The following is a 24,935-nucleotide window of genomic DNA, read 5'->3' on the forward strand; positions in this document are numbered from 1 at the left end:
CAATGTCTTCTCTTGTTAAAATTTTTCCACTGTGGCACCAAACATGACCCGTAATGGCACGACACACCAGTAACTTCAACACTAAAACTTTCACTCATTGTTAGCCAGCTCGTCTTTTAAAACTGGAACAGGGTTGTTGGTGATCTGTTATGCTCATTGTTTTTGTTTTTTGTAGAGGAGTGCACTGGGAAAAAACTGAGTTTCACCCAGGCTTTGTATTGTCACTCATCCAAAACATCTCTGCAATAACAACAGAACTAGCTTGATACCCACTGGACCCTCAGTTAACTTTCTCTTTTCCTGTTTCTTGCACTTATATACGCTACTGTATGTGCTGGACTCATCTATGTTAAAAAGAAAACCACATTTTGGAGATGTTTAACAGATGTTGCTGCTGGACCTTCAAAAGCAACATACACATGCTCATATCTTAAGTTAGCCAATACTGGCAAAAAGTTTGCTAACTAGGTAGCTAATTTACATCAATCGTCAGCCAGCTAGTTAGCTAGCGTTTTGCTAACTTTAGCTATCAGATGTAACTAACTAGTAAACCATGGATCTTAAAGTTGATGTAAATGAGCTTGCTTGTTAGTTAGCATTTTGCTAATATTAATTATCAAATGTAACCTGCTAGTGAATGACTTATGTAAATTAGCTAGCTAGTTAGCTGGTTACTAACATTGGCTAACTTTGCTTTTAAAAATGACTTTAAGGTTTTATTCCAATCTTGAAAAAAATTGAAGAGAAATAGCCAACTTAAATAGATAGCTAGTTAAATTTGATAGCTAAAGTTAGCAGAATGCTAGCTAACAACATTAGCTAACTTAAGATGTAACTGTATATGTTGGATTTACAGGCCCCTCAGCAACATCTTTTAACCACCTTCAAAATCGTTTTTTCCATGCAACATAGATGAGCTTAGCACATATATCTAAGAACAGGAAATAGGAGAGGAGAAAGTTGGCTGATGCTTTCCAGTACAAGCATAAATAGCAAAACCTCAAATGGCAAAGTAAAACTTTTACCTAGATTCTTTTCCAATTTAAAATTTTTCTTTGTTAAATTTAAGGTAAAAACAATAGACTCTTGAGTTTTTTGTCAAGTAAAAAACTAAAATAATGAGCCTTTCTATCAGATTCAGTCTTTAACACCGTATGTTATCAGCACCACTTCATGATGCAAACACTGCAAACTACAAACTGTATCACCGCTCTGCACCCAGAGTTCAATCTATATCAGTCATTAAAGGTCGTGTCAGTGTTTTTCTGTGGTGGGACGCTGCCAAATATTAGCTTCTCTGTGTCCGGAATGATTCTTTTAAAGAGTTTTCTGGGGTGAACGCATGGTACCTGTGTTAGCGTTAAAGCTAATTTAGCACGCTAGAATAAGCACACAAAAAAACGCTAAAGAAGACTGTGATGACACTGACGGTTACCGTGACGAGGAGGGTTACAATCAGAAGTTGCGTAAGTGTCTCATCTGAAACAGTTGATTGGTTACTCTGCATCATCTCAAACTGCTTTTACCTCCAAAATGGACCGCTGTGCGCACGGCGATGTCAGCCTCTTGGATTGGCGTTCCTCAGTCGTCCCCGCTGATGCCCAAGTGCAAAGCGAGTGTTACGGATTCAGCCATCTTGTTTTGTTAAGGTGCTTTTTGCAGTGTGGGCTCAGAGGATTTGAACGGTCGTAATCCAGGAGGCTGGCATGCAACCTGAACACGTCTCAACCGATCCGAGTGGCGCTCCAGTGCAAAGCTCCGCCTACAGGGAATAAAGCCTGGATACTTATGTGAGCGTACTGGGCGGAGCTGGTGGCAGCCATAAGCGCCTCCCCCTCTGTTGAGTGACAGTCTGTTGGGGATTTACTGCTGGCTGGTTCAGTCTCTGGACTGGTAGAACAGGATGTATCCCGACTCAGAGTTCTTGGAAATGTCCGATGTCAGACCGTAGAACTCCTCGATCGCCTGTGCGTCAATTTTCTACAAGAGAATAAGAAAAATGGTTGGTTAAGACATAAGCAGGGTTCTCCTACAGCGCTGCAGCATAAATACTTTGTTTTGACAATTTAATGGCAGCTTCAAAGCATAGTCCAACACTGTGGGAAGTAGAGTGTTTGCACCTACGTCAGGGTTTGGTGGATGTGCGACCACGCTTGGAGGTACAGGGATGTATATAACAGAACGGATTCATCGCTGAATATTAAATTTAAGTTGATTTTAAGCCTAAACCGCACTGCCTGAGGATTTCTCGAAAGCACCCGCTCTTTTCTAAACACTTTCTATGGACAGCTTCCCAGATGGTTCCTGTAACAAACCATCTGGCCTGTCAGGTTAGCATGAATGTGCCTTTATGTTGCTAATACAAATTAAACACTTCCTGTGTTCTGCTGGAAAGAAAGCAAATTTGTCTATTTTTCCAAAACACTGAACTATTTCTTTGTTTTATGTGCTAAATGTGTAAATTTGTGATCCGTTTCTGCTTTGCAACAAACCTGAAGAAGAAAAGGAGCATCTGCTTGACAATATTTAAACATTTCTTCATACATGAAGGAGCCAAATAAGTCTCACCACATCACAGCATTCATGGACAAACCACAGCTGTTATTTCCATGATCAAAACAATTATATTTCTTTCAGTAAAACAATGCATAAACCTGCTAGCAGCCATGTTTCACTCAGCTTAACCCATCAGAAAAGCACGCTATTCTTAAGTCAGATCTCTGAACGGTTTTGAACATTTGTTTCCACAACTTCTCCAGGCACGAAAACAAAAACCACATTTCAGATTCCGAGATGTTTTTTTTCCCCCCACAGCCTCAGTAAACCTTTCTATAAAGACAACCTGAAGAGATGACAGGTCTTTGAGGAGGTCTGAATTAAGACGAACATTAAATCTTTCCCCTCAGCTCGCTGCTGTGCTGTTTCACGGAGGCTTCTGTTTTCATTCACGACCAAATCTCCATTTGAAATCAAGTATGTTGACAAGTAAGTGGTGAATGTTTTGAGACTCTGCTGACAACTGTTTCTTATTTGTAGTAGCCGATTTGTCCAAAGAGGGGCTGAAAATATGTTTCTGGATCGGGGGTGAAAGAGAACTGGCTGCAGCTTCAGAAAAATAAGATAAGTTATAATAAGTAAAAAGACAAATTTAAGAAAGAGAATGAAGGCTTGAACTCAAAGCAGGCAGACAGACATGGAGAGTAAATCTCCACAAACCATAAAAAAATGATAAGTTAGTGTTTCAGCTCTGCACACTCAGCAGATTCTAACAGAACTGGGCCAGTTTCTCTCCACTGGACCAGATGTTCAACTGGGCCTCCTTCCCGCCATAGTGGAAAAATACACTGGCGACGGGATCAGTTTTAAACACCAGTCCTTCATGACTGTGACTGAGCAGTTTTCCCTCTCCGTTCAAACAGCGGGGTGACTCTCCCAACTGCCAGGGAGATTTAAACTTAAATAAACCATTTTAATTGGGCAAATGTTCCCAAACAAGGAGACTGGATGTTTAATTGGGCCAAACTAGAACCATATTTTACCATAATCTGGTAAAATATAAACCCAGAATAGAGATGTTCAATGGGTATATTTCAGATTAATTAATTAATTCCAAGTCACTGTGAGCATAGAGACACTTTTAAGCTGGGTTACACCAACAAGGTTTTTTTTAAATGGCTTAACTTTAAATTATGTTACACAAACCTATATGCATCTTAAAATGAATAACAATTAAATTTAAATCACTCTTTAAACATAAGCAAGCTCTTAACCTAGACTAAATTTAATTCTGTCACAATAAAACTTTAAACTTTAATTTAAAATATCAGCTTTTTAATCTTGTATTATTTGGCAATGTTTTTCTTAATTTTTTTTCTTAATTTCATTACTTTTTAGCTACTTTGCAAACAATATAGCCTAATATTTTGTTACCTTTTTAGTTAACTAGTAAACAGTGTAACATATTGTTGAGGATACACAGCAGCCAAAGGTTTTCCCCCTCTTGTATATTTACTAGGTCACGACACCACTTGAATTGATAATTATTCAAACAATCATAATTTTTATGTAATTTTTTTTATTTGTTTTAATTTGGGTAAGCAAATAAATGGTATCTACTTTTGGTTTATATTAATAAACTTGGATTTACTGAATGTAGATTAGTGCACCTCTGTTTAATCTTAAATTTGGAGTTATTCATTTTAAACCTAGGTTTTCTAAACTCTGATTAGAACCTATCCTAGATTAAATTAATATTTGTTGGTGCAACCCAGTCTTAGTCAGAAAACAATTTATTGTGGATGGGTTAGGTTAGGGTTTAAATTAAATGTTCTTTCAAAAGAAAAGGAAAATAAAATAAAGCGTCATCAGTTTTTGTGCGACGTATTTAAAGCACCTGACTGAGTAAAACATCCATGCATTTGGAGGATTTTCTTCTTCTTTTGTCTTTGAATGCATCTCACATTTGTTTTCCCAAGTGACCGGAGAAAAGAACAATTATTAAACAGCTTAAAAAAACACTATTTGTACATTTGCCTCTAACACAGATTATATACTTCACAAACCCTGGAACATTTACCCATCATGGCTGCACGGTCAGTTAACCGCTGATAGCTTGATTGCTGCGGCATGCCGTTCTTTCTTGGCGTGAAGAAAGAAGAAATAACAAACTGAAAGGTTACTTGGCTGCGCCTGAAACACAGCAGCATGCCGAGGCCTTGGCCGTGTTTTCGTGTGGTCGACTGCCAATGACTAAAGAGCTACATCATGCTTTTGGCTAACGCTACATACTAATAGAGCTATACATCTGATTTCATAGACTTTAAATATGCTGCCGAGTTGGAGATGCTGTTAAATCTCACTACTTTGGTTGAGAAATCACCACATTATCGTCACTATCATTATGTTTTAACATCTCTGACCGCTGTTGTGTGGATGGCAGCGTGCTGAGAGCAGAGCTGGAAACTGTTAGCTGAGCATTATCACACATGCTACAAGGATGTCAGACTGTGTTGTTTCTACGCAGGCTGCCGTGTTTTCTCCTGTCAGCACGTCACAGAGGAGAGCAGATGGTTTCATAGCAGAAGCAGCAGGGGATCAGCAGAGCAGTGATTTCATGAGAACATCTCATTTGAGTGAAAGACTAGAATTGTTAGTTGTTTTTTTTTATAAAAGTTATAAAGTTTTTCCATTTCAGCGTCACCTGCTTGCAGATTTTGAAGATTAAAAGAAGAAGGATGAGGGCTGGAGCAGACAGGGCAGCAGTCTGTCATATTTTTAATTTTCCGAACACGATGTGCTGCTCCAGGTCTTCCTGATCAAACTGACATTTAGTTTAAAATTGCATAACTGGGATGAATAATGCTTCAATTAAAAGGGAAACCAAAGCAGGTACATGTTGAACATGAAAAGGGACGTTGAGAGGGAAAGATGAGGCTTTCTTTCTCCTGTTATTTTCTCATGTTTCTCCTTTATTAATACTTCATCCACCTTTATTTCTGTAATAGTATCGTGACCGCTAAACCCTGTCTTAACTCCTCATTATTTAGCAGAGGTGAAGGTGTCCAGGATGGCCCGTCGAAGGAGGTCCAGACACAACATTCAGAGAGCCAGGATCTACAGAGCCTGGAAGGATGGCTGTTTGAAATTCCAGTCTGGTTAAGACGAGGTGGGAAATATTGGATGGCTGATGAAGGGTTTCACTCTAAGATATTTAAAATTAAACCTATTTTTGGCTCTTAATATTGGTCTCCTGTTTGTTTCAGAGTTGAGATTTAATACCAGGAAGGAATCCTCCTTTTCGGCCTGTTGTTTTATATCACTTTTAAAATTTTAGGTAATACTTTTATCATAGTTTATACAGGGTGTCTACTTCTGTCAAGCTAGTTAAGTGTAAAAAAATTAAGATGTTTTATTGCCACTGATTAATTACATTTAAGGACAATTTGGGAATAAATTTAAACATCAAATGTGGAAGATACTGTACAGGTGAAGAAGGGGATACTGAATCATTTTACACTTAAAGTGGGGACTGTTTACTGGTTGAATTTAAAATTTGAAGGTATCTTTTTCACTGTAACATGAAACCGACAGCTGTCTTTTAACCAAATACTAAAGAACCTGAGATAAAACAGACTGATTGTGTTTGTTAGACAGAAAATCTTTCTCACCTCTACAATATCGTCATCAAACAGCAGCCAGAAGCCGTGGCTCTTGACGATGGTGATGTAGTGTCCGCGGTTGGGACCACTGCAGACAGACAGGAGGGAAAACAGAGCAAAACACATTATGCAAATAAAAACTGAAAGGCATTACACTGGTGACTAATGGTGGTTAATGGTTCTCTTTTATTCCCTGAGTAAGAACTGAAACTTGGATGTTTTCACTGAGGCAATGCCAGTGCAAAAACACAAAATAATTGCTCTAAAAACATCATTATTTCATGTTTAATCTTTTATTCAGGGATTTTTGAGGTGATCTTCAAAGTGGAAGTCTGAAAATATTCAAAACTCTTTATATGCAGTACAAGGTCTCTCAACTGGAAGATGAAACTCATCTGCTAGTTGAAGACGATCTAGTGACTAATAACCTGCACATGCTCACTTACACATCAGCTGACGTCAGCCGATTCGCCTCAGAGGACGTTCAGATCCCTGAATCACCTGAACTGAACTCAACATCTGAATGTAGCTGACTGTGATTCAAACATCCTTCACAGGTGCAGCCTGAAAACCTTCTTAACCTTCCGCCGTGAAGCAGAGTTTATGTTTTTATCTTGCTCATGTTGCCATCTTATTATCTAGATTTTTCCATATGATTGTTTTAATATGTTCTCTATAAATAAAGTGATGAAGTAATGATTCCAACTAGTTTTATTTTTAATTTATTAGTAAATTCATAAAAATGGTCAAAATCTCCTAAAAACTTGGGTTTAAAGTGGTAGTTAAGATTATTTGAAGTGTGGTTCTATGAGGTACTTACCAAAAACAGCATATTACCTACAGTAGATGGCGGGCACCACGTCCCCGGTTTGGAGAATAAGAGAGGAGTACCAGCACAGAAGCTAAGCATGTGGACAGGTTCACAGCAAAAGGTATTTACGCCACTTAAAAAATGTCCAAACTAAAAAGAATTTTATCACTTTACACTGTATTTAGAATATTTTCACCACTTTACTCTGCAGTCAGACAGCCTTTTTCTGATGGGAAACCACTGTTAGATAAGCCAAATATTGCTCTCTCCAAACCAACCAAACTTCATAGGTAAAATCAGTCATTTTACTTTAGACAACACAGAGGTTCCTGGTTTACTGCTGCCTCACAATAACACAAACAAACTAAGAGAACATGGAAGCCGTACACCAGTGTTCTTCAAGGTGAAATTACTGATTTCGCCAGTGGAGTTTGGTTGGTTTGGAGAGAGCAATAATTGGCTTAGAAGGCGTTTTCCTGTCACAAAAATCTATGACCGCAAAGTGAAGTGCTGAAAATATACTAAATATAGCATACACATAAACCTATTGATTTTTGGAAGTGGCCTGTTTTTAAAGGGTACGTTCACCACAACATCCAAAATATATATTTCTCCTCATTCCTGTAGTGTTATTTATCAAACTACACTGTTTTGGTAGGAGTTAGTGCTCAAGGCGCCAAATAACATTCATTTGAAAAATGCAACACCAGTGTCTTTTTCCAGAAAAATGATCTGGTTACTCAAGACAACCCACAGAACTTGTTGTGTGCAGTTTCATGTAGGAACTACATAAAACATGAAACTTTCTAGTGGAAAGAGAGTAGTTCCGGTATATTCCACCACAGAAAGTAAGTAGTTCTCCTACACGAAACTGCTCAAAACAAAGTATATGGATTATATTGAGTCACCTGGTCATGACTTCTGAAAAGAGACACTGATGACAATGAAGTTTTTCAAACAGCACTTTGAACTAAGTGGCATCTAGTTCCATTATATCAGAGAGAAGGAAGACATCTTTACGGACGATATTTCCAAAACTCTGCAACTCTCATCATAGCTATTTAGATGAATAAGCAGCACTACACGTAAGAGGAAAAATATGTATTTTTGATTTTGGGGTGAACTGTCCCTTTAAGTGACTAAAAGTCCCTGTCCATAGCAATACATTACTCAGGTTCTGTGCTGCTACTACTACTACTACTACTACTACTGATAAGTATCTCATACAGCCTCACTTCAAATAATCCAAGCTATCTCTTTAATCTAGGCAGACACTGTGTGTTTTTATTTATCTTGTATGTTGTGTTAACTCACTTTAATCAGCCGCAGTCTGTGACTTTTATGTTCACACTGCGCAGATCAACAACACGGCTGCTCACCTCTGAACGTCAACACTGAACCGCTCTTTGGTTTTGTATATTGACAGTTCCAATAAATTTTATCCAAACAAGATGACCACTTCCTCAACAATGTTGACAAAAAGAGAGAAAGCCAGTATTAAGAAGAGAAAATGTAAACATGGAGCCACAGATGGCTGGAAGATACAGACAGTATGGTTAGTTTCATATCACAGCAGAGTCTCACTCAACGCTGACGTTTTGGCCAAAACATGTAAAATACTAAACTGGAGCGCCAAATGGCTTGTTTGTCACACAGATCCATCTGGGAAGTTGTCCTTGGAAACTATTTGGAAAAGGACAGGCACTTTTAAAAGTGTAAGTGGTTACTGTTTGCTGTAAGTGGGCAAGTGAGAAAATAAAAAAAATCTTTCACTTAATGTGATAAGCAAGACCCAGACCGATACTATCGGTCAGAACTGCCTTTATCAGTATCAGTGTATGTTCTCTGATATGTCTTCTTTCCATAGAACATGATGCAGATTGTTTTTATTTTTCTATTTTACAGGCAGCATTTTATGTATTTGATCAATTTTCTAAATTCAAGTACATATGTATAAATGTCAGTGAGTGACCAACAAGTATGAAGTATTATGATACTTAACCTTATAAGTCACTATATAGTGTAGTATATAACAGCATAATTACTATTATAAAGCATTATGAATATTTACGAGTGTTTACAACTAGAGCTCAACTAATACCAGATTTTTGGGGCTGCTGATATTTAGGAGTGCAGCCCGACTGGCCTGTCTAGATCGGTTATCTTTATAGGCAGCAAGTGTCTCATGTCATGTTTCTCAAAAGTAGGAACCACTTTTTAAGGATCATTACAAAAATTTTATTAGCAATCATATCAGTCATGATATGTTGGCCTAGAATCTCTATTTTGTGTTATTCTATTGTCATTTTCATTCTGTTGCTGTGAAACACTTTGTACCCATAAAAATAAAAAATGTGTATATATATGTGTAAAACCAAAGAAAAGACTTTCATTATTATCATTTACAAAGAGAGTAAATGTCCTCCACTTAAATATAATGCTCTAGGTACACAACTGTCATCTCTATGATCAATTAAGTTAGGAAAATCTAGTTGAAAGAAGACCCTACCTGCCACAGTGTACAACGACAGCCACCAGGTCGTACATGCGGTCGGGGTTGGTGGCATCCCCGGAAGTGTTGAAGAGGCGGAGCTCCAGGGGGAAGACAACGCGATAGGACAGTTTGGTGTAGCGGTGCAGCTGGTCCATGTATTTAAAGCGCTTCAGGTGGAGGGCGAGGATCATCGGGAGCTTCTTGACCCTCATCCTGACGGAGACACAGAGAAGGAGAGGGTTGAATTGGTCTGAAGTGGTTTTAATGGTTCTGGAACAAAACTGAAACAGAACGATCTCTGAAGGGCAACTTTTTGTGGTAAAAGAGTTTTAAATCACAAGAACTCAAAAGAGCAAAGCTTACAGAAGATGAACGGAAAAAGAGCACGCGATGACAGGCAGCGAGGGTGATTTGTCCCGAAGAAAGACTCAAGAGGACTAAAAGCTTTCCATGCTGACGCTGTTACTGTTCCAGACCCCCAACCAGGAACAAGAAGTGTGTTTTCAGACACTTTGTGCTCCCCTAATTTGGCTGCACCTGGCGCTCTCGCAGCATTCTGCTCAGTGTTAATGCGAGGCGCAGCCACTGGTGACAGCATGGCCCTTTCAAGCTAATGGATGTTACTAGGTGCACTTAGCAGGCACTGAAAAACTGTTTGGGTATGTATAAAATTACATGCAGTTCCAGTTTTGTGTTGTTCTTTTCTGGTTAAAATGTGTAAATTTAGCACTGTGTTTTCATGAAGAACCGAAGACAAAGAGCATTGCTGACAGAGCACAGGTTACTTACAGACAGCTTTAAATACCCGTGAAGAACTTGTCAGAATGCAACAGGAAGGACCTGACTGGTTGTTATAGTAACGTCAGATGTGGTTTCAGGGGTACTGTCTAATGGAACAAACTGTTACCGTATTTGTCCACTTCGAAAAACTTTGACATGCTATACATGTACCGCTGTATAGCTGTGTGACTGTGGTTGTAACCACTGCTACAGAGCTATGTATAGACGGCGGGGTAGTTCAGACGACAGCTTCTCACAGCAAAGACAGACTATTTTCAAAGTCTGTTCATGTGGTTAAGCAATAACCTTCAACAAACCCCCAAAGGGATAGTTTGGATTATTTAATGTGAGGCTGTATAAGGTACTTATCCATAATCAAGAGTAGGAAGCTAAGCACTATACCACTGTGGAGAGGGTCAGCAGCAAAAGGTCTACCTAAAAAAATATCAATATTAGTTTCAGTGTACTGTTCACTGTTTAACTTTTCCATCAGACAGTCTTTTCTGAAGGGAAACTGCCCTTATATAAGATAAATATCACTCCTTCCAAAACTCCATGGAGGAAATCAGTAATTTTACCTCACAGAAAACACAGTTGTTGGTATTTTGTTATTGTAATGATGTAATCATATAGAGGATGAAGGAAACGGGGCTGTAGCTAATGAAATATCACTTCTGGGGCTTCAGCGTTTCAGTGAGAATTACCCATGGGCATTCAAAATGTCAAAGGTGGGTCTACTGTGAAACGAGGACAGGAGAGGAGTCATCAGCCACCGTCTATTCCATCACCATCTCCAAAGTCGCAAAACTCAACTTCACAAGCGAGTGTTGAGCAGTTGCAAGCATGCAGGGAGGGTCATGCTTGTGCTCGTAACAACCCCGTGCTCACAGGACAGCACTGAGCACAAAAAGCAGAAATGCCCCCCCGCAAGAATGGTTTTCTGTGCATAAGTCTGTTTTTATTGGCTGCGAAACTAATCAAATGCCATAAAGAAGCTTCATTTCTTGCTCTTAATTAGTCGTTTGCAATGTCTCCTTCTTCTCTTCAAAGAAAAACTGCGGCCTTCAAATACTGATCTGGACAACGACAGCTATGGCAACAGTAGAAACTTTGGAGTATTCTGGTCAGCCCTAAATTGGATGATAGTTTGGTTTTGAAAATGCCAGAAAAAGAAAAGAATAACGTTCATCACAATTTCCCAAAGCCTAAGGTGACATTTACAAATGTCTTGGTTTCTCTGACCAGCAGCTGAAACCCCAAAGATACTCAGTTTATATTTATATAAAATGCAGAAAAGCAGAAAATCCTAACAAATGAAAAGCTTTTTCCTGTAAAAAAAAAAAAAAAAAAATCTTAAATGATTAATCCATGAACACTATAGTCACTGATTAATTTTCTATTACTGATTGTTTCAGTTTCTTGATTCACAGTTCAAACGGATTTTTAAGATTAAAATTTAAACACTGACGGTACTTAAAACAAAAATTTCCAGACTCTTGAAGCTTTTATCATCACATCTAAATTGTTGCTATAAATGCAACTGCAAATTCCTTTAAACCCACAGCAGTAAATGCATATCACCACTTTGTACAACGTAAATGAAAGAAAATATTAACTCTGATTCTAAATCGTCACAGCAGGAAATAAAAAGCGACAAACTTGATGATTTCACCCACCTTTTCTGGGCTTCCTGTTTGCTGCGACACTGCTCACAGTAGTATTTGTATTCACTACATAACGTCTCTGTGTTGCTGAAGCCCCTGTCAAATAAACACACACATTTACCAACAACATTTCAGCTGTTTAAAAAGGTTAGTTCAGAAAGAGCCCTGGTGTCAAAGTTGAGCTGCTTTTCATGTCTTTTCAAAGGTGATGGATGAGAGCTCTGTGTTACCTGAGACAGTGTGTGATGGAGGTGTTCTGCTCCACATCCACCGACAGATCCAGGAAGTCCTCGTCTTTACTGCTCACCTGTATTGCAATTGAAGACACTCAAGGTCACTCAGATTGACTTATTGAAAGAACAAAAAACTGTTTTCTTTCATTATTATGAAGAGCTGACATCTGGGCCTGGTAAATGTGTACTGAAAAACTTAGGGAATTAAAGAGTAACTGGTGTATTTCTCATGTTTTTGTGTAGAAGTGACTAATGGGGAAAGTTTTTGAAATCAGTCCAGCAGTGAGCAAGAGTTCGGCAGCTGTAAGCCATTCACATTTATGAGTTAATGACTGTTGAAACAATACAAAGATGAGCCTAGATGGTTTAAGTGAGTTTTATTTTGTTTCTGTCGAGTTTGAATGAAGATGACGATGATAATGGTGTTAAAATGACCATTTCTGTAAATGCAGTGACTTTGATGGCTTTGGCGAGAATAAATACAATGTCCTTTCCATAATGCAGTCAGACCCTTACCCCCTGTCTCAACCACAAGTGAGTCAGATACTGCACCATCTTTGTAGTGCTAAACACAAGGCTGGTGCCCAGTAAAGGGGCACAGAAAATGTATTCTATCCAAATTTCATAATCTAGGTGGAGCAAAGTGTGCTGCAGTGCCAAGGATCAGCTCACTCTGCTCCAGTTTAATCCCAGACTCCCTTCACTCCATCCAGCAGCTGAGAAGCAAGCCGCAGGGACTTATTGGTCTTTTTCTGCTGTGTTTTTGTGGGCAAACTGTAGATTTACTGCCATCAGACAACTTCACTGTTAAACTTTAATCCATCTGCTCTGATCGCCAGCACCTGTTTGCTCTGAGTACAGCAACCAGCACTCTCTTTTTTCTTTCTCTCTTTTGCTCATCGAAAACTCACTGCACACACTGCAATGTTAATGCACTGTGTCAACAGAAAAACAGATCAGGAATATTCACACATATTAACTGCATGGATGCTTTGAAATGCACGGATAGTACGGAGCCTATATAGACAGATGCTTCAGTGCAGCGTGAACGCTGTTGTCACACGACTGTGATGCTGACATGATGTTTGCAGTCTAGACACAGGGTTAGGATAACAATCTGAGCCTGTCAGTACCAAAACAAGCATTTTCAGTGGACATACTTTAACAGTTTGCATTTGCCTGTAAGAATTTGGCTGATGGCTGCCACTTTCTACCTCACTACTGGACCAGTTTCAAAAAATGCTGTCCATTATTAGTTACTTTAGACACAAAAATACATGGAAAAACAGAGTTAAAAGGTTGAAAAATACCCTTTCAAGGTTCCCTGTGGGGTTTTCTTGTATACAAACAGAGGTTATGTTCATATTCCATGACCTTCACCAAAATATGTGTTTATCCTTGAGGTCTAACAAACATGTTGAATACATTACCCCCTTTATTAAAAAATGCTTTATCTAAAAAGTGAACTATTCAGTCAGGTAGTGATTTATTAAGAAAGTAATGCAACTACAGCTACAAGCATTGTATCAAAAATTCAACCACTTTTCAAATCTTGAAAACACTACATTAAAAGTAAAAGTGTTTTCAAGGATTTCCAGCAGCCATACAAACCCTCCAATAGCTTTGCATTTGGATCATTTGCACCCAGTTTAAAGGAAAACAAATCAAATGTCTCTAAAACATTCTGTATTTGCTGTTTTATTTATGGTACTTTTGGTTTAACTTCTTCTGTGCTTATTAAAGTCTGTTTTATATTTTGTGCTTAATCTAAAAAAGTTTTAAGTTGAAGTAAAAACAAATGATGACCCAGATCCTTTCAAAACTTCCTCATAGTTTGCATTTTTTTCATGTCACTTACAGCTTCACAGTTCAGGCAGCGCGTCTCATTGGTCAGTGTTCCTTGGAAGATCTCGTGGACCCAAGTCTGTTGTGTCTCCTTTCCTCCTTCCCCTTCTCCTCCTCCTCCTCCTCCTCCTCCCTCACTTCCTCCTCCTCCTGTGCTTCCTCCTCCTCCTCCCCCTCCTCCTCCTCCTCCTCCATTCTGCACCAGCTTTCCGTTCTGCTGTCGCTCCTGGCTCTTCTCCTCCTGCAGCAGGTCTGCGATGGTGTTGAGGAGGTAGTTGAGGAATTCGTGGGCGTCCTGCTGCATGTAGTTGTCAAACAGCTCTGAGGAGGACAGATGTAGGAAGACAATAAATACAGCGAGAAATAAAAATATAGAGCCAGAGAGGAAACACGGAGAGAAGAAAGAAAAGAGAAAGAACAGAAAGTAAACATCATCAGCATGTTTTGGTGAGGAGAAATGGAGCTAATTAAGATCGCCGCTTCTTTTTCATCTGCTTTCCGCTCCACGATTTGGCTGACAATTTATTTCCTCAGCTGTGAGATGAACTTCTCAGCTGAAATAACCCCCCTCTGCCTCTTCTTCTTCTTCTCTCCTTTTCAGCGCCTCATCCCTTTATCCCCCACCAATCAGTTAACTCATCTCCACTGTGAAAGGACGCTGTAACAAATAACTGATGAAAGAACATTTCTGATTTTACATTTCTAAACACCTGGTGTTGAATAGAAGTTTTGCTGGGAAAAAATACAGGAAGTCATGCATTTAAAGGGATAGTTTGGGGTTTCTGAAGTGGGGCTGTGTGAGGTACTTATGTATAGTCAGTGTTTTACCTACAGTATATATAGCAGTCTTTCACTGCTGTGGACAGAGTCAGCAACAAAACTGGGTCAGCCATTTAAAAAAGGCCCATCAGGGCCATCAGTCAAAGTGTACGTTACGTTTAAAATATTTTCACTCCTTTACTCTGCCATCAGACAGCCCTTTCTAATGGAAAACCACTGTTAGGCATAATATCGCTCTCTCCAAACCAACAACTCCAAAGGCAAAACCAGTCATTTTTGCAGAACATAGGGACTTCTGGTCTGTTGCTGCTGACCCTGTACACAGCAGTTCTCCCCTCTGGTTCTCCATCATGATAAACTGTGGCGAAATTCCTGACCATTAGTATTAACACTTCAATTTTTAACTACCGTGATAACCATGTTTGATTACCATGCTTTGAAAAACTCAGTAAATAATAGTTTCTGAACATTTTCACAACACTTGAACAATACTGCGATAATTTGCCACTATAATTGTGAAATGAATTCTATATACCGTTTCATCTCATCACCATTCTGGTAAAATTCTGATTTTTGCATTTTAATTTGAAGGTTTCAGTGCTTTAACCCGAGGAGATCACTCTCTGCGTCCTTACAAAACAATATCAGACTGTAACGATGCTCACCATTTTCTTTTCTCAGTCGTGAGATGAATTTCTTGGGCGGGATGACTCCTACTTTCTTCTTCTGCGTGGCGATGCTGTTGAACAGGTCGGCCAGACAGGTGAGGAGGGACTCCTTACGACGCGGCTGTACCTTAATGACAAAATCATAACACGCACAATGTCATATGGATGACCTATGAACTGTATATTTAACATCATGTGAGGTAACTGAAGAAGAAAACAATTGAAGGAAGTTTTGAAGTTTCTTTCTTTCGGTGCTGCACTATAGACCAAGATCCTGTTAGCCCACGGATAAGGTGGTGTGTTACACAAGCCATCAGAAACTGAACTGCAGTTTATTACATTTTTGGTGTTTTGGAGAGAACATGCTACCTCTACCTAATCAGTATGCAAATGATTGCAACTGCAGGATATCTATGAATGGCAGAAAAGTGAAAGAAATAATATGTATTTAATAACATTTGCAGTTCATGGACTTTCAGTTTTACCTCCTTTTAAAGTGGTTCAGATAATCTCGCTAAATTATTCACAAGCATCTCATTTTTGTTGCCCTGTTGGACCTATTTTTGTTTAAACAACCTGCAGATTTCATTGAGAGTTTGTGTTTCTTTAGAGTTAGTCAGCTCTAAAGAAAAATTATGAACAGATGAGAAAAAAAATATGCCACTCCAGCAACATTATGGCTAAAAACAACCCATAATGCAACACTCTCTTAATGTAACAAGGTCACCCTGTAATGCAGGGACTGGGCCTCGCTCCATTCACTGAATGTCCAGTCCATGAAATCATACCTGCCTGTGTTTTTAGGGGTATATAAGTGCAAACCTGTGGAAAGAAACAATGCTGATGTTTCTCTCGTCACTTACCTTGTATGCCAACACCTTCTCCCTGAACGGTCGACAGAAATACAGAGCCTGCAGCACTGAGTTACAGTAGCAGGTGTTGCCGAACTGGGAAAAAAAAAAGAAACAGAGACAGAATGAGACATACAGAGACAAAGAAAGCCACAGGACTGAGGGGACATGATGTTCCTGAGGTATGTTTTCAGACTAACACTTTCTTACATTATAAACCAACTGAGGAGCAGAAATGTGTGTTCTCGACTGACACTTACATTGACCAATCCGAAGTAGTGTTCATTAACGGGAAACTGTTCCGGTCCAATCTCCTTTTCCAAGGCAGAGGCATTGGCGCCCTAAGGAACAAGAAGACAGACATTTAATGGATTTCCTGGAAACAGCTCACATCATTTGCCTTTAAAAACAAAAGCACAGTAAAATAAATATGTCCTATACATATTTGATGTTTATTATTATCATAATTCTTCAAGCAGTGGTAAAATGATCCATCAGACGGCCTCCTCTGTCCTTGTTTCCTCCTCATTGTTTCCAGTTTTCCTGCTCTATTTTCTCTCTTCTCTGCTGGACTGTCAACCAGCTGTTTGTTGCAGCTGAGTTTCCTGCTTCATTTCCTCCATTTCTTCATTCTGGCTCTCTCTGTGTTGGTCTCATTACTTGTTTTTATGCTTTTCATAACTTTTACAAGAATTTAAGGGCATCCTTCTATTGAAAAGTATTTCTGTTATGCACATGAAATGTTTAGTTTAATGTGTGTAACTGCAGAGATACAACAAAAACTGGCTTGTCTCACCACATGATCTGTGCTTCAAATGGCCATTTTCACTTTTTAGGGCTTTGAAAAAAATCTCATTATGCTTAAAGGTTTATTATTAGAGGTCAAGTACTTGGCTATTTATATCGACAGTATAGTTGAGTAGTGTTATGTTAAGGGACAAACATATTTAACAGTTTATCGATATCAGTGACGAGTGTTTTTGTAAAGGAGTTGAATTATGGCAGATATTTTTCTCTGTTTTGACATGTGGATGTTGCGTGTGTTATTAAAAGGCCACTTCCTGATTTGGTTAGACAACCCAGCAGTGCCCAAAAATCCCCGAATGTCCTCCTATGACTCAGCAGTGAGCTGGGACGAGTTTAAAAACATCAACAGAGAGCTGAGAGGAGATTTGCCACAACAAGTCAAACAAAATCTCATTTTCGCTTCAAGAAACACTTTGAAAGAAACAAACCAGAAACAATCATTTCAAAATGATGATGTCATGTCACAAGATTTTACTTACCTGCATGGCCTTTTTTTTACACAAATTAAAAATTTTGCATGAGAAATTCAAGTTTGTAAATGTGTAGAAAAGTAAACAATTTCTAAATAAAATGTATGTAAAAGTTGTATGAACAGTGAGAAAGAGACTGTGAAAAACAAAAACAAAAACAATTTGTGAACGTCTGACTACAAGCAGAAACTCAGCACTCTATGTGCGATTTTTCACATTCAAGAAATACTTGACAAAATAAAATTAATGTTAGTTAACAGTACTTAACAGTTTCTACAGCATGCAATGGGCCCTTCACAAAAAGAATAAGCAAGTAAATAAGTTTACCTAAAGTATCCAAAGACCACCTACATGTGAGCTAAAGAAACACCCAGCAGCACTTCCACCCTATTGTTTAAAAGTGTATGTAAAAAAATGTAATTTAAACTAAAACAGTGGCTCTGTTTTATGATTATTTCAACTGAAACTGTCCAAACTTATCAATCTGTTTGCTAAATGACTCATAAATATGCTTATAATGACTAAAATCTGAACAAAATGAGAGCCTATTATTGTAAGAAGCTGAGAAATTACTGTCTTTCATTCATCATAAAAGCTTTTGTTCACATCATTCAGTCTGAGCTTCAGATATTACACTGAAGAAGGACAGAGACATACAGAGAGAGGAAGGAGATGATGATGCTTTTGCTGCTGATGATGATGATGACAACGATGATGCAGCCTTTCCTTTGGGGGTGAATGACTACATAAATGGAGGCACGCCGTTGTTACTCATCATCATCATCACAGTGCAGTCCATGTAGAGTCAACGAGAGACGATCAAATAAAAAGCCGGCTCAGGTTATTTATCTAACAGCACAACATCCAGACAACGCAGGGTTGTAAACACACCAAAACAAGCTTTCCGCTGTTGGACAGACAAACAGAGAGGAGGGCAAATATGTCTGGAAAAAGGGAGAAAGATTTGTTCAATATGTGCTGTAAACACACGTTTGAATTAATAGATGTTTTCAGAACTGTTTTGAAGTGACAACTTGAAGTGAAGTGAACTCTGCCGGTGATGCAGGCAGCTTGAAAAACTTTGCAGACAGCAGCGTCAGTGAACGCTGGTCCCCAGACAGCAGGGCTAAACGATTGTTCTGCGACTATCAGTCTAAATTATGTCATGAAAAATAAGTACTCTGCTGTCTCACGCCGGCATTTCAACAACCTTCTTTTCAACAGGATGGTATCAGTTGAAATGACCTGAAACAATACTTTCTGTTTTCAAGACAACAAACATATTTTTCAAGATTTCTTTTTCTTTTAGTCTAAAATGAGAAAAATTAGGACAATCAAAAGCTCCAGAACAGCTACTAAATGGACCTTGTGCTGTGACTGTTGGTTCACCTACTGAACAAACTTTCAATTTGGCAAGAAGTCTTGAAAGTTGAAAATTTCTACAATAGCATGAAAACTGGGAAACTCTGTGTACTGAGGAAGACAGTGTGTTGCAAATTGAAAGCTCTGGGACAGTCACTTAATGGCTGGCCTTGGCAAAAAAAAATAATACTAATATGTCAGCAATAGTCACTTTATTATTAGCAGTAAAAATATTTTTCAATAAAATGTTCAATTGTTTAACTTCCCAGAACCAAATGGCAATTCTTTGAAAAGGGAAAAAAGTGAGAAAACAGCATTATAATGAAATACTGCAGTGCTGCAGAGATGCCCTGCTCTAGAAATCTTGTTCTCCAGATGAATACCAATACCAAGAATTTGACCAAGCATTGACATGTTTGAGACTGTTCAATACTGGAGTTGAAAAGATAAAAGAAAAAAGAAAAATTTCAAAATCATTTGTTAATATCCTGACAATTGAAGCCAAAGTTCTCAGGTTTTACATGCTGTCTATACAGAGGAAGCTAGATCCTATCTTATCAAAGAATAATTACACAAGACTGTGATTTCTACTCGTCATTCACAGCCAGTTTTCTCTACTTTATAGTTTTTGGTTCTCTACAGATGTTACAGACCAATTTCAGTTCAGTACACTAATTAAGATCTGCCATTTTAACATTATATATATACCCCAAATTTGGAAGCTAATGCCGTGATATAAAAGTGGTCACAGAGGTGGGAAAAACAATCAGTCATTAGATTGTCCAGAGTGAAATAAACAATAAACGTCTCTACCAGGTTTGTTCACATCTCTATTGAATCTTTACTACATGTTTTCTCTGAAACCATCACCTGCTATGCCCAAAATGTTGCTCCATTATTGATACAGAAGTGAAACTGCCCAGCCCTACCACTGACTTTCACGGTTTCACCAGCGAAATTGATTTTCTGAAAAACAAATACCTTCCGGGCAGCAACTGGTAGACTGCCAAAGTGGCAAACACGCTGAGCAAACCTGGCAGACACAGTTAATATTCAGCCCTGTTACTGTTTGTCTAGTAGGTGCTGGTGATTTGCCATGATGATGCCGGCCTTCACACTTAAACGGTTTACACGGTCTGGTGTGTGGTCCTGAAAACACAGAGCGTGTACCAGCAGCTACAGTGGCTAAGTAAGAGCTTACTTCTTCTTCCAGCACACACACACACACACAGCAGCAGCAGCAGCAGCAGCCAACAAATTAAAAAGACTGCAGCAGCAGACTTCTCTGTGGCATCTGCCTAACCGTCTGTCAGCTCTGAAAGGTGCAGCGGGTAGAAACAGGATGAGTTACAGTCAGAAGTTAATCTGCTGGCTTTAAGCTGCCCTGCCTGCCTCTGTGACCGAGCTACGCTGCAAAATAAAGGAAGACGGCGCTGTCCTGTTACATGTGACTGTGTCTGACCTTTTCCACCTTGACCTGTCCCTAACTACCTGGCAGACAGGTTGCTGTCCATCAGCCTCAGTGTTAACAAACACCGACCAGCTGATGTGTCTGAAATTGAGGCACTCCAGGGCTGCTGACCCTGACCTCTGACCTCACAGAAGTCCTGTGCAAAAATCAATAAAAGATCATATTATCAAAGCCATCTAAAAAAGCCATTTATGAGCAGAAAGCTGCTGAAAATTCCATTATCTAAAAGCATTAAATGTGCCGAGCTAAATACCCACCAAGGGGCTTTCATAGTTAACTGGGGTCCAAAGGTGAAAGAGGAAATAAATTGTTACAGAGAGAAAAAAGAAGCACAGGCATCTTAAGTCTAGAGCTGCAATGGTTAATTGATTATTAATCAATTATCAAATTAATCACCAACTATTTTGATAATCAATTAATCAGTTTGAGTTTTGAATTCATTGATTTCAGCTTCTTAAATGTGAATATTTTCTGGTCTCTTTACTCCTCTCTGACAGTAAAACACAATATTTTTGAGTTGTGGACAAAACAAGACATCTGAGGACGTCATTTTGGGCTTTAGGAAACACTGATCAACATTTTTCACCATTTTCTGTATAGACAAACAACTATTAATCAATTAATAGAGAAAATAATCAGTTGATTAATCAGCTATGAAAATAACTGATAGTTGCAGTCCTACTGAACTTCTTCTGATCCATGATGCCTTAAAAGTTGAGACTGAAAGTTTGCTCTTGACCTTAGCAGACACAACAGTCTCACCACAAGGTCCATATATTTGCTGTTCTGGACGTATCACTGCTACTTTTGGAATCAGGGGCAAACTAAATGATTGCCATTGAACTCCATGTCATATTCAGATAGACATTTGCAAAAGGGGAAAATGTCTCAAATCATCTACAGAATAAACAGCTGGAGTGAAGAAACCTACTAGCCACCTTCTTGGTATCTTTTAAATGCAATTTCTACAATGTTTTGTCTGTTTGACAGCTTGCTTTTAGCTTTTGTTTTTACAGTCTGTAAATGCAATTTTCTTGTTCTTTTCACATTTTATTTTAACATATGTCTATGCTCCTGTAAAGCACTTTCAATTACCTTACATCTGAATGGTACTATATAAATAAATGTGTCTTGCTGTACTCATGGTGTGACTATAAACCAACACAAAATGACAGTTACCTCTATAAATCAACATAAAAACCACTGTACTGTGATCAAACACATCACCAACACAGTGTATAAACAAATAAAACCTTCACAAACATATATTAAGGTTATATGTAATCACCAGTCATTTTACTCTATTGAATTATTTAAATTTGACTTACTTTTATTCAACCTTTACTTTGACAGTGGGCCATACTGAGACCAATATCTCTGTCTGTTTACTTGTAAACACAGGTGATAATAACATTGAGAAGATAAATTGCTAGGGAGGAAGAAAAAAGCTCGAGCATCCTATCTTTGAATGAGTTGTCTTGTATTTATCCTCACACCACAAGGGTTTTTTCTAAGGTAAAACAGTGTGCTGCTAATTTAAAGAACCAAAACCTGAATACTAGACAGGGCTCTGCTCAAAGGAAACGTTCAGGGTGTTTCCCATGACAGGAACTGAATTTCTCCATCAGTTACAGATGAAGAGATAGCTGTTATGTCAGCTGGCTGAGGTGTTTACATGCTGACCGTACAGATGTTTAGCTTTTCTCTGTAACAGTTATAGAAACTAGCTGAAATAATATAAAATAATAAAGACCCAAAAAACAGACATTTTCACATGGAAGACCAAGTGAGCTAACAACTTTGTCCCAACAGCAACCACAGAGGGCTATCGTGGGGGCTAACGGGCTAAGCTAGCTAGTTTTCGTCCGTTGGTCAACCCTGCCCTTCTCTCATAAACAAACTACAAGCTGGCTAATAAACTGTCAAACAAGCTTGGTTTGTGCATAAAAACACAATGTTTTAACACGAAACTACAGCACACGTGGTGCTGGAGAGCTACAGTTAATAGGCAGAGCCGCACAACTTTGTGTAAACCCTGAATGTGTGTGTTATTATCATGTGTGAGCTGTTAGCAAACAGGCTAGTAGAGCAGCTAGCTTAGCGTCCTGGCTCAGCAGCCCAGGCACAGGACAGACAGACAGAGAGAGAGAGGCGCAGCCACCGCGCTAACACCAGCCACAAAACCCGATCTCAGCTCCTTACCATCGTACAAATCGAGGCGATCTTTCGGACTGTCATCAGTATTTCCATCCGTAAGCCGCCATGTTGACCGAACCCCGATGTTGAAATAATCAGAGCCGATGCGGCTGCAGAGTTCCGGGAGAGCCTTCTGCTCCTGTCTGGTAGTACTGTTAAGATACACGGAGTGACGTGGAAAATTTCCGGTCCTGTTTTTCAAAATAATATGCAACCTGAAAAAATACATTTACTTAAAAACAAATTTATTAATAGGTTTTTCTCTTTAGTTTTATAGTTAAAGGTTTTATACAGATTTTTATGGAAAGCTATTTCCACCAATTTGATTGTAAAAGAAGATCCTTTAAGTCAATATAATGAGAATCTGTCTTAAAAAGTATGTCAAAATAAAGAGAAACATTCTCAAAACAATGAGTTAGTGTATCAAATGACGAGTTGTTACCTCAAAATAATGATATAGCATCTTAAAATGTAAAATCTTAATATGTCAAAGTAACGTAGAACCCAAAAACTCAAAATAACTTGGATATTAACTCATTATTTTGAGATACCTATTTCTCAGAAATTTGACATAAGTCATTAATATGAGAACAGTTGACATTATTTTTGAAATACTAATTGTTTTGACATAGTTTCTCAATACTTCAACTATGGTAGTACCACTGCTGGTACTTGAGCTCCTTCTAGTGGTTCACTGTGGAATCCCCTAAATTATTAACAATCAAATAAATTAATTTAAAAACATATTACAGTACTATTCAATAATTCAAAATTTAGTTTATCCCCAACCCCAAATGGATTTCCCCAAACTAAATTGTGTAGCTCATTGCGAGTTAGTTATAGCAAAGTTATTACAGATACTAATTAACCCTATTTCAGGCCTCTTGTGTCCACAGTGTTTATATTTGAGAGTTTTGGGACTTGCAGACTTGAATAGCTTCAAATGTGTAACAAAATTTAATTTATATTATTTCACATGTGACACTTACAAGACTTAAGACATGTTCAATTACTGAAATGTTGAAGGGACAAACTGTGGGAGCTGCTACCTAGCTAAAACATTCAGTTGGATTAAAGTTCAAAATGTCCTCTTTCATCACTTTGTCTTATCTTAGAATACAGAGACATTTGTTCTCTTGGCTGATGTAGGTTATTCATTTGGTTGTTCTAAATTAACTTTTAAATTGTTTAACTTCTCTCATCTGTTGTTAACACTCAGAATGTCTTTATACCATAAAATATTTATGTTATGCATAAAATCGTGAGATACAGTTGAACACTCCAGAAAAAAAGCTAATGTGTTGAATTTATGAAACAAATGAATGTCAATGATCAATATGTATATTTGCTGTATTTTATTTTGAAGGTAAACCCGTGTTTTCCGGTATCACTGTCTGTTTCTGCCAGCTGTCTGACTTGAAGCAGCTTCCTCCGTCCAGCCTGGAGAAGCTGTGAGGGAGTGTCGCCGACGCACAACTTCGACTCATTCGATTCCTGACACGGGGCTTGAATCGGCGGGCGGTGCTTTTTAAAACGTCAGTCTGTGAATGTGCTGGTTTTGAGCAATAGCGCTGTTCTCAGAGCAGGAGAAAACTCTGAGATTGCAAACAAACACCACCTGGATGAGTTAGGCAACAAGGAGCAAAAAGAGAAGATACATTAAGTTAACTTGACAGTCTTCAATTAATTAGCAAATTAGCCACTAATATTTTTTAAATCTTATTTTAATTATTTTAGAAATTAAATCATGCCTACTTTTATTTTTAATGTTTTTTGTTTTTGTTTTTTTTCTGGCAGGAATGACCTCCCAACAAATTACGCACTGACAAACTGATGCGTTCTTGTCTTTCTGCTGTAACAAAGATGAAAAAAAAAGAAAAGAAATTAAAGTAGAAATAATGCGTAATAAGACAATGGTTTACATTTCAAACAGTGCTTCCTTAAATGACCATGCATATTTTGGCACTAAGTCTAAAATCATGGAGAACCACACCTGCCAAAATCACAAATACATTTATAAATACGCAATTCGATGCTGAAAAAAAAAAAAAAAAAAAAAAAAAAAAAAAAAAAAAATATATATATATATATATATATATATATATATATATATATATATATATATATATATATATATATATAAATACATATACATATATATATATATATATATATATATATATATATATATATATATATATATATATATATATATATAGTTTTGTTTTAATTATCTTCTGTATTTATTTATTTAACTTTATTTAATTATTTCTGTATTTATTTCTGTAGTATATTTATTGTGCTGGTTATGTAATATGACCAAGTCGTTTAGTAGCTTTATTTCT

The 24,935-nt window shown here is 38.0% G+C and overlaps 1 protein-coding gene across 1 annotated transcript; it reads right to left on the bottom strand.

Moving 5' to 3' along the window:
* Positions 1 to 1,202: 1,202 nt before the first annotated feature.
* Positions 1,203 to 22,744, bottom strand: usp12b (ubiquitin specific peptidase 12b). The gene is made up of 10 exons (XM_084711866.1): positions 22,597 to 22,744; positions 16,545 to 16,625; positions 16,297 to 16,380; positions 15,431 to 15,560; positions 13,999 to 14,306; positions 12,138 to 12,214; positions 11,920 to 12,003; positions 9,479 to 9,676; positions 6,168 to 6,246; positions 1,203 to 1,980 (listed from the first exon to the last, which is right to left on the bottom strand). Exons 1-10 carry the CDS (start codon positions 22,642 to 22,644, stop codon positions 1,879 to 1,881), a joined length of 1,191 nt encoding a protein of 396 aa, XP_084567992.1. The 5' UTR covers positions 22,645 to 22,744; the 3' UTR covers positions 1,203 to 1,878.
* Between the last annotated feature and the right edge of the window lie 2,191 nt (positions 22,745 to 24,935).

The sequence above is a fragment of the Lutjanus erythropterus genome, chromosome 23, assembly GCF_056507025.1.
Source record: "Lutjanus erythropterus isolate fLutEry1 chromosome 23, fLutEry1.hap2, whole genome shotgun sequence".
NCBI classification, from domain to species: Eukaryota; Metazoa; Chordata; class Actinopteri; order Lutjaniformes; family Lutjanidae; genus Lutjanus; species Lutjanus erythropterus.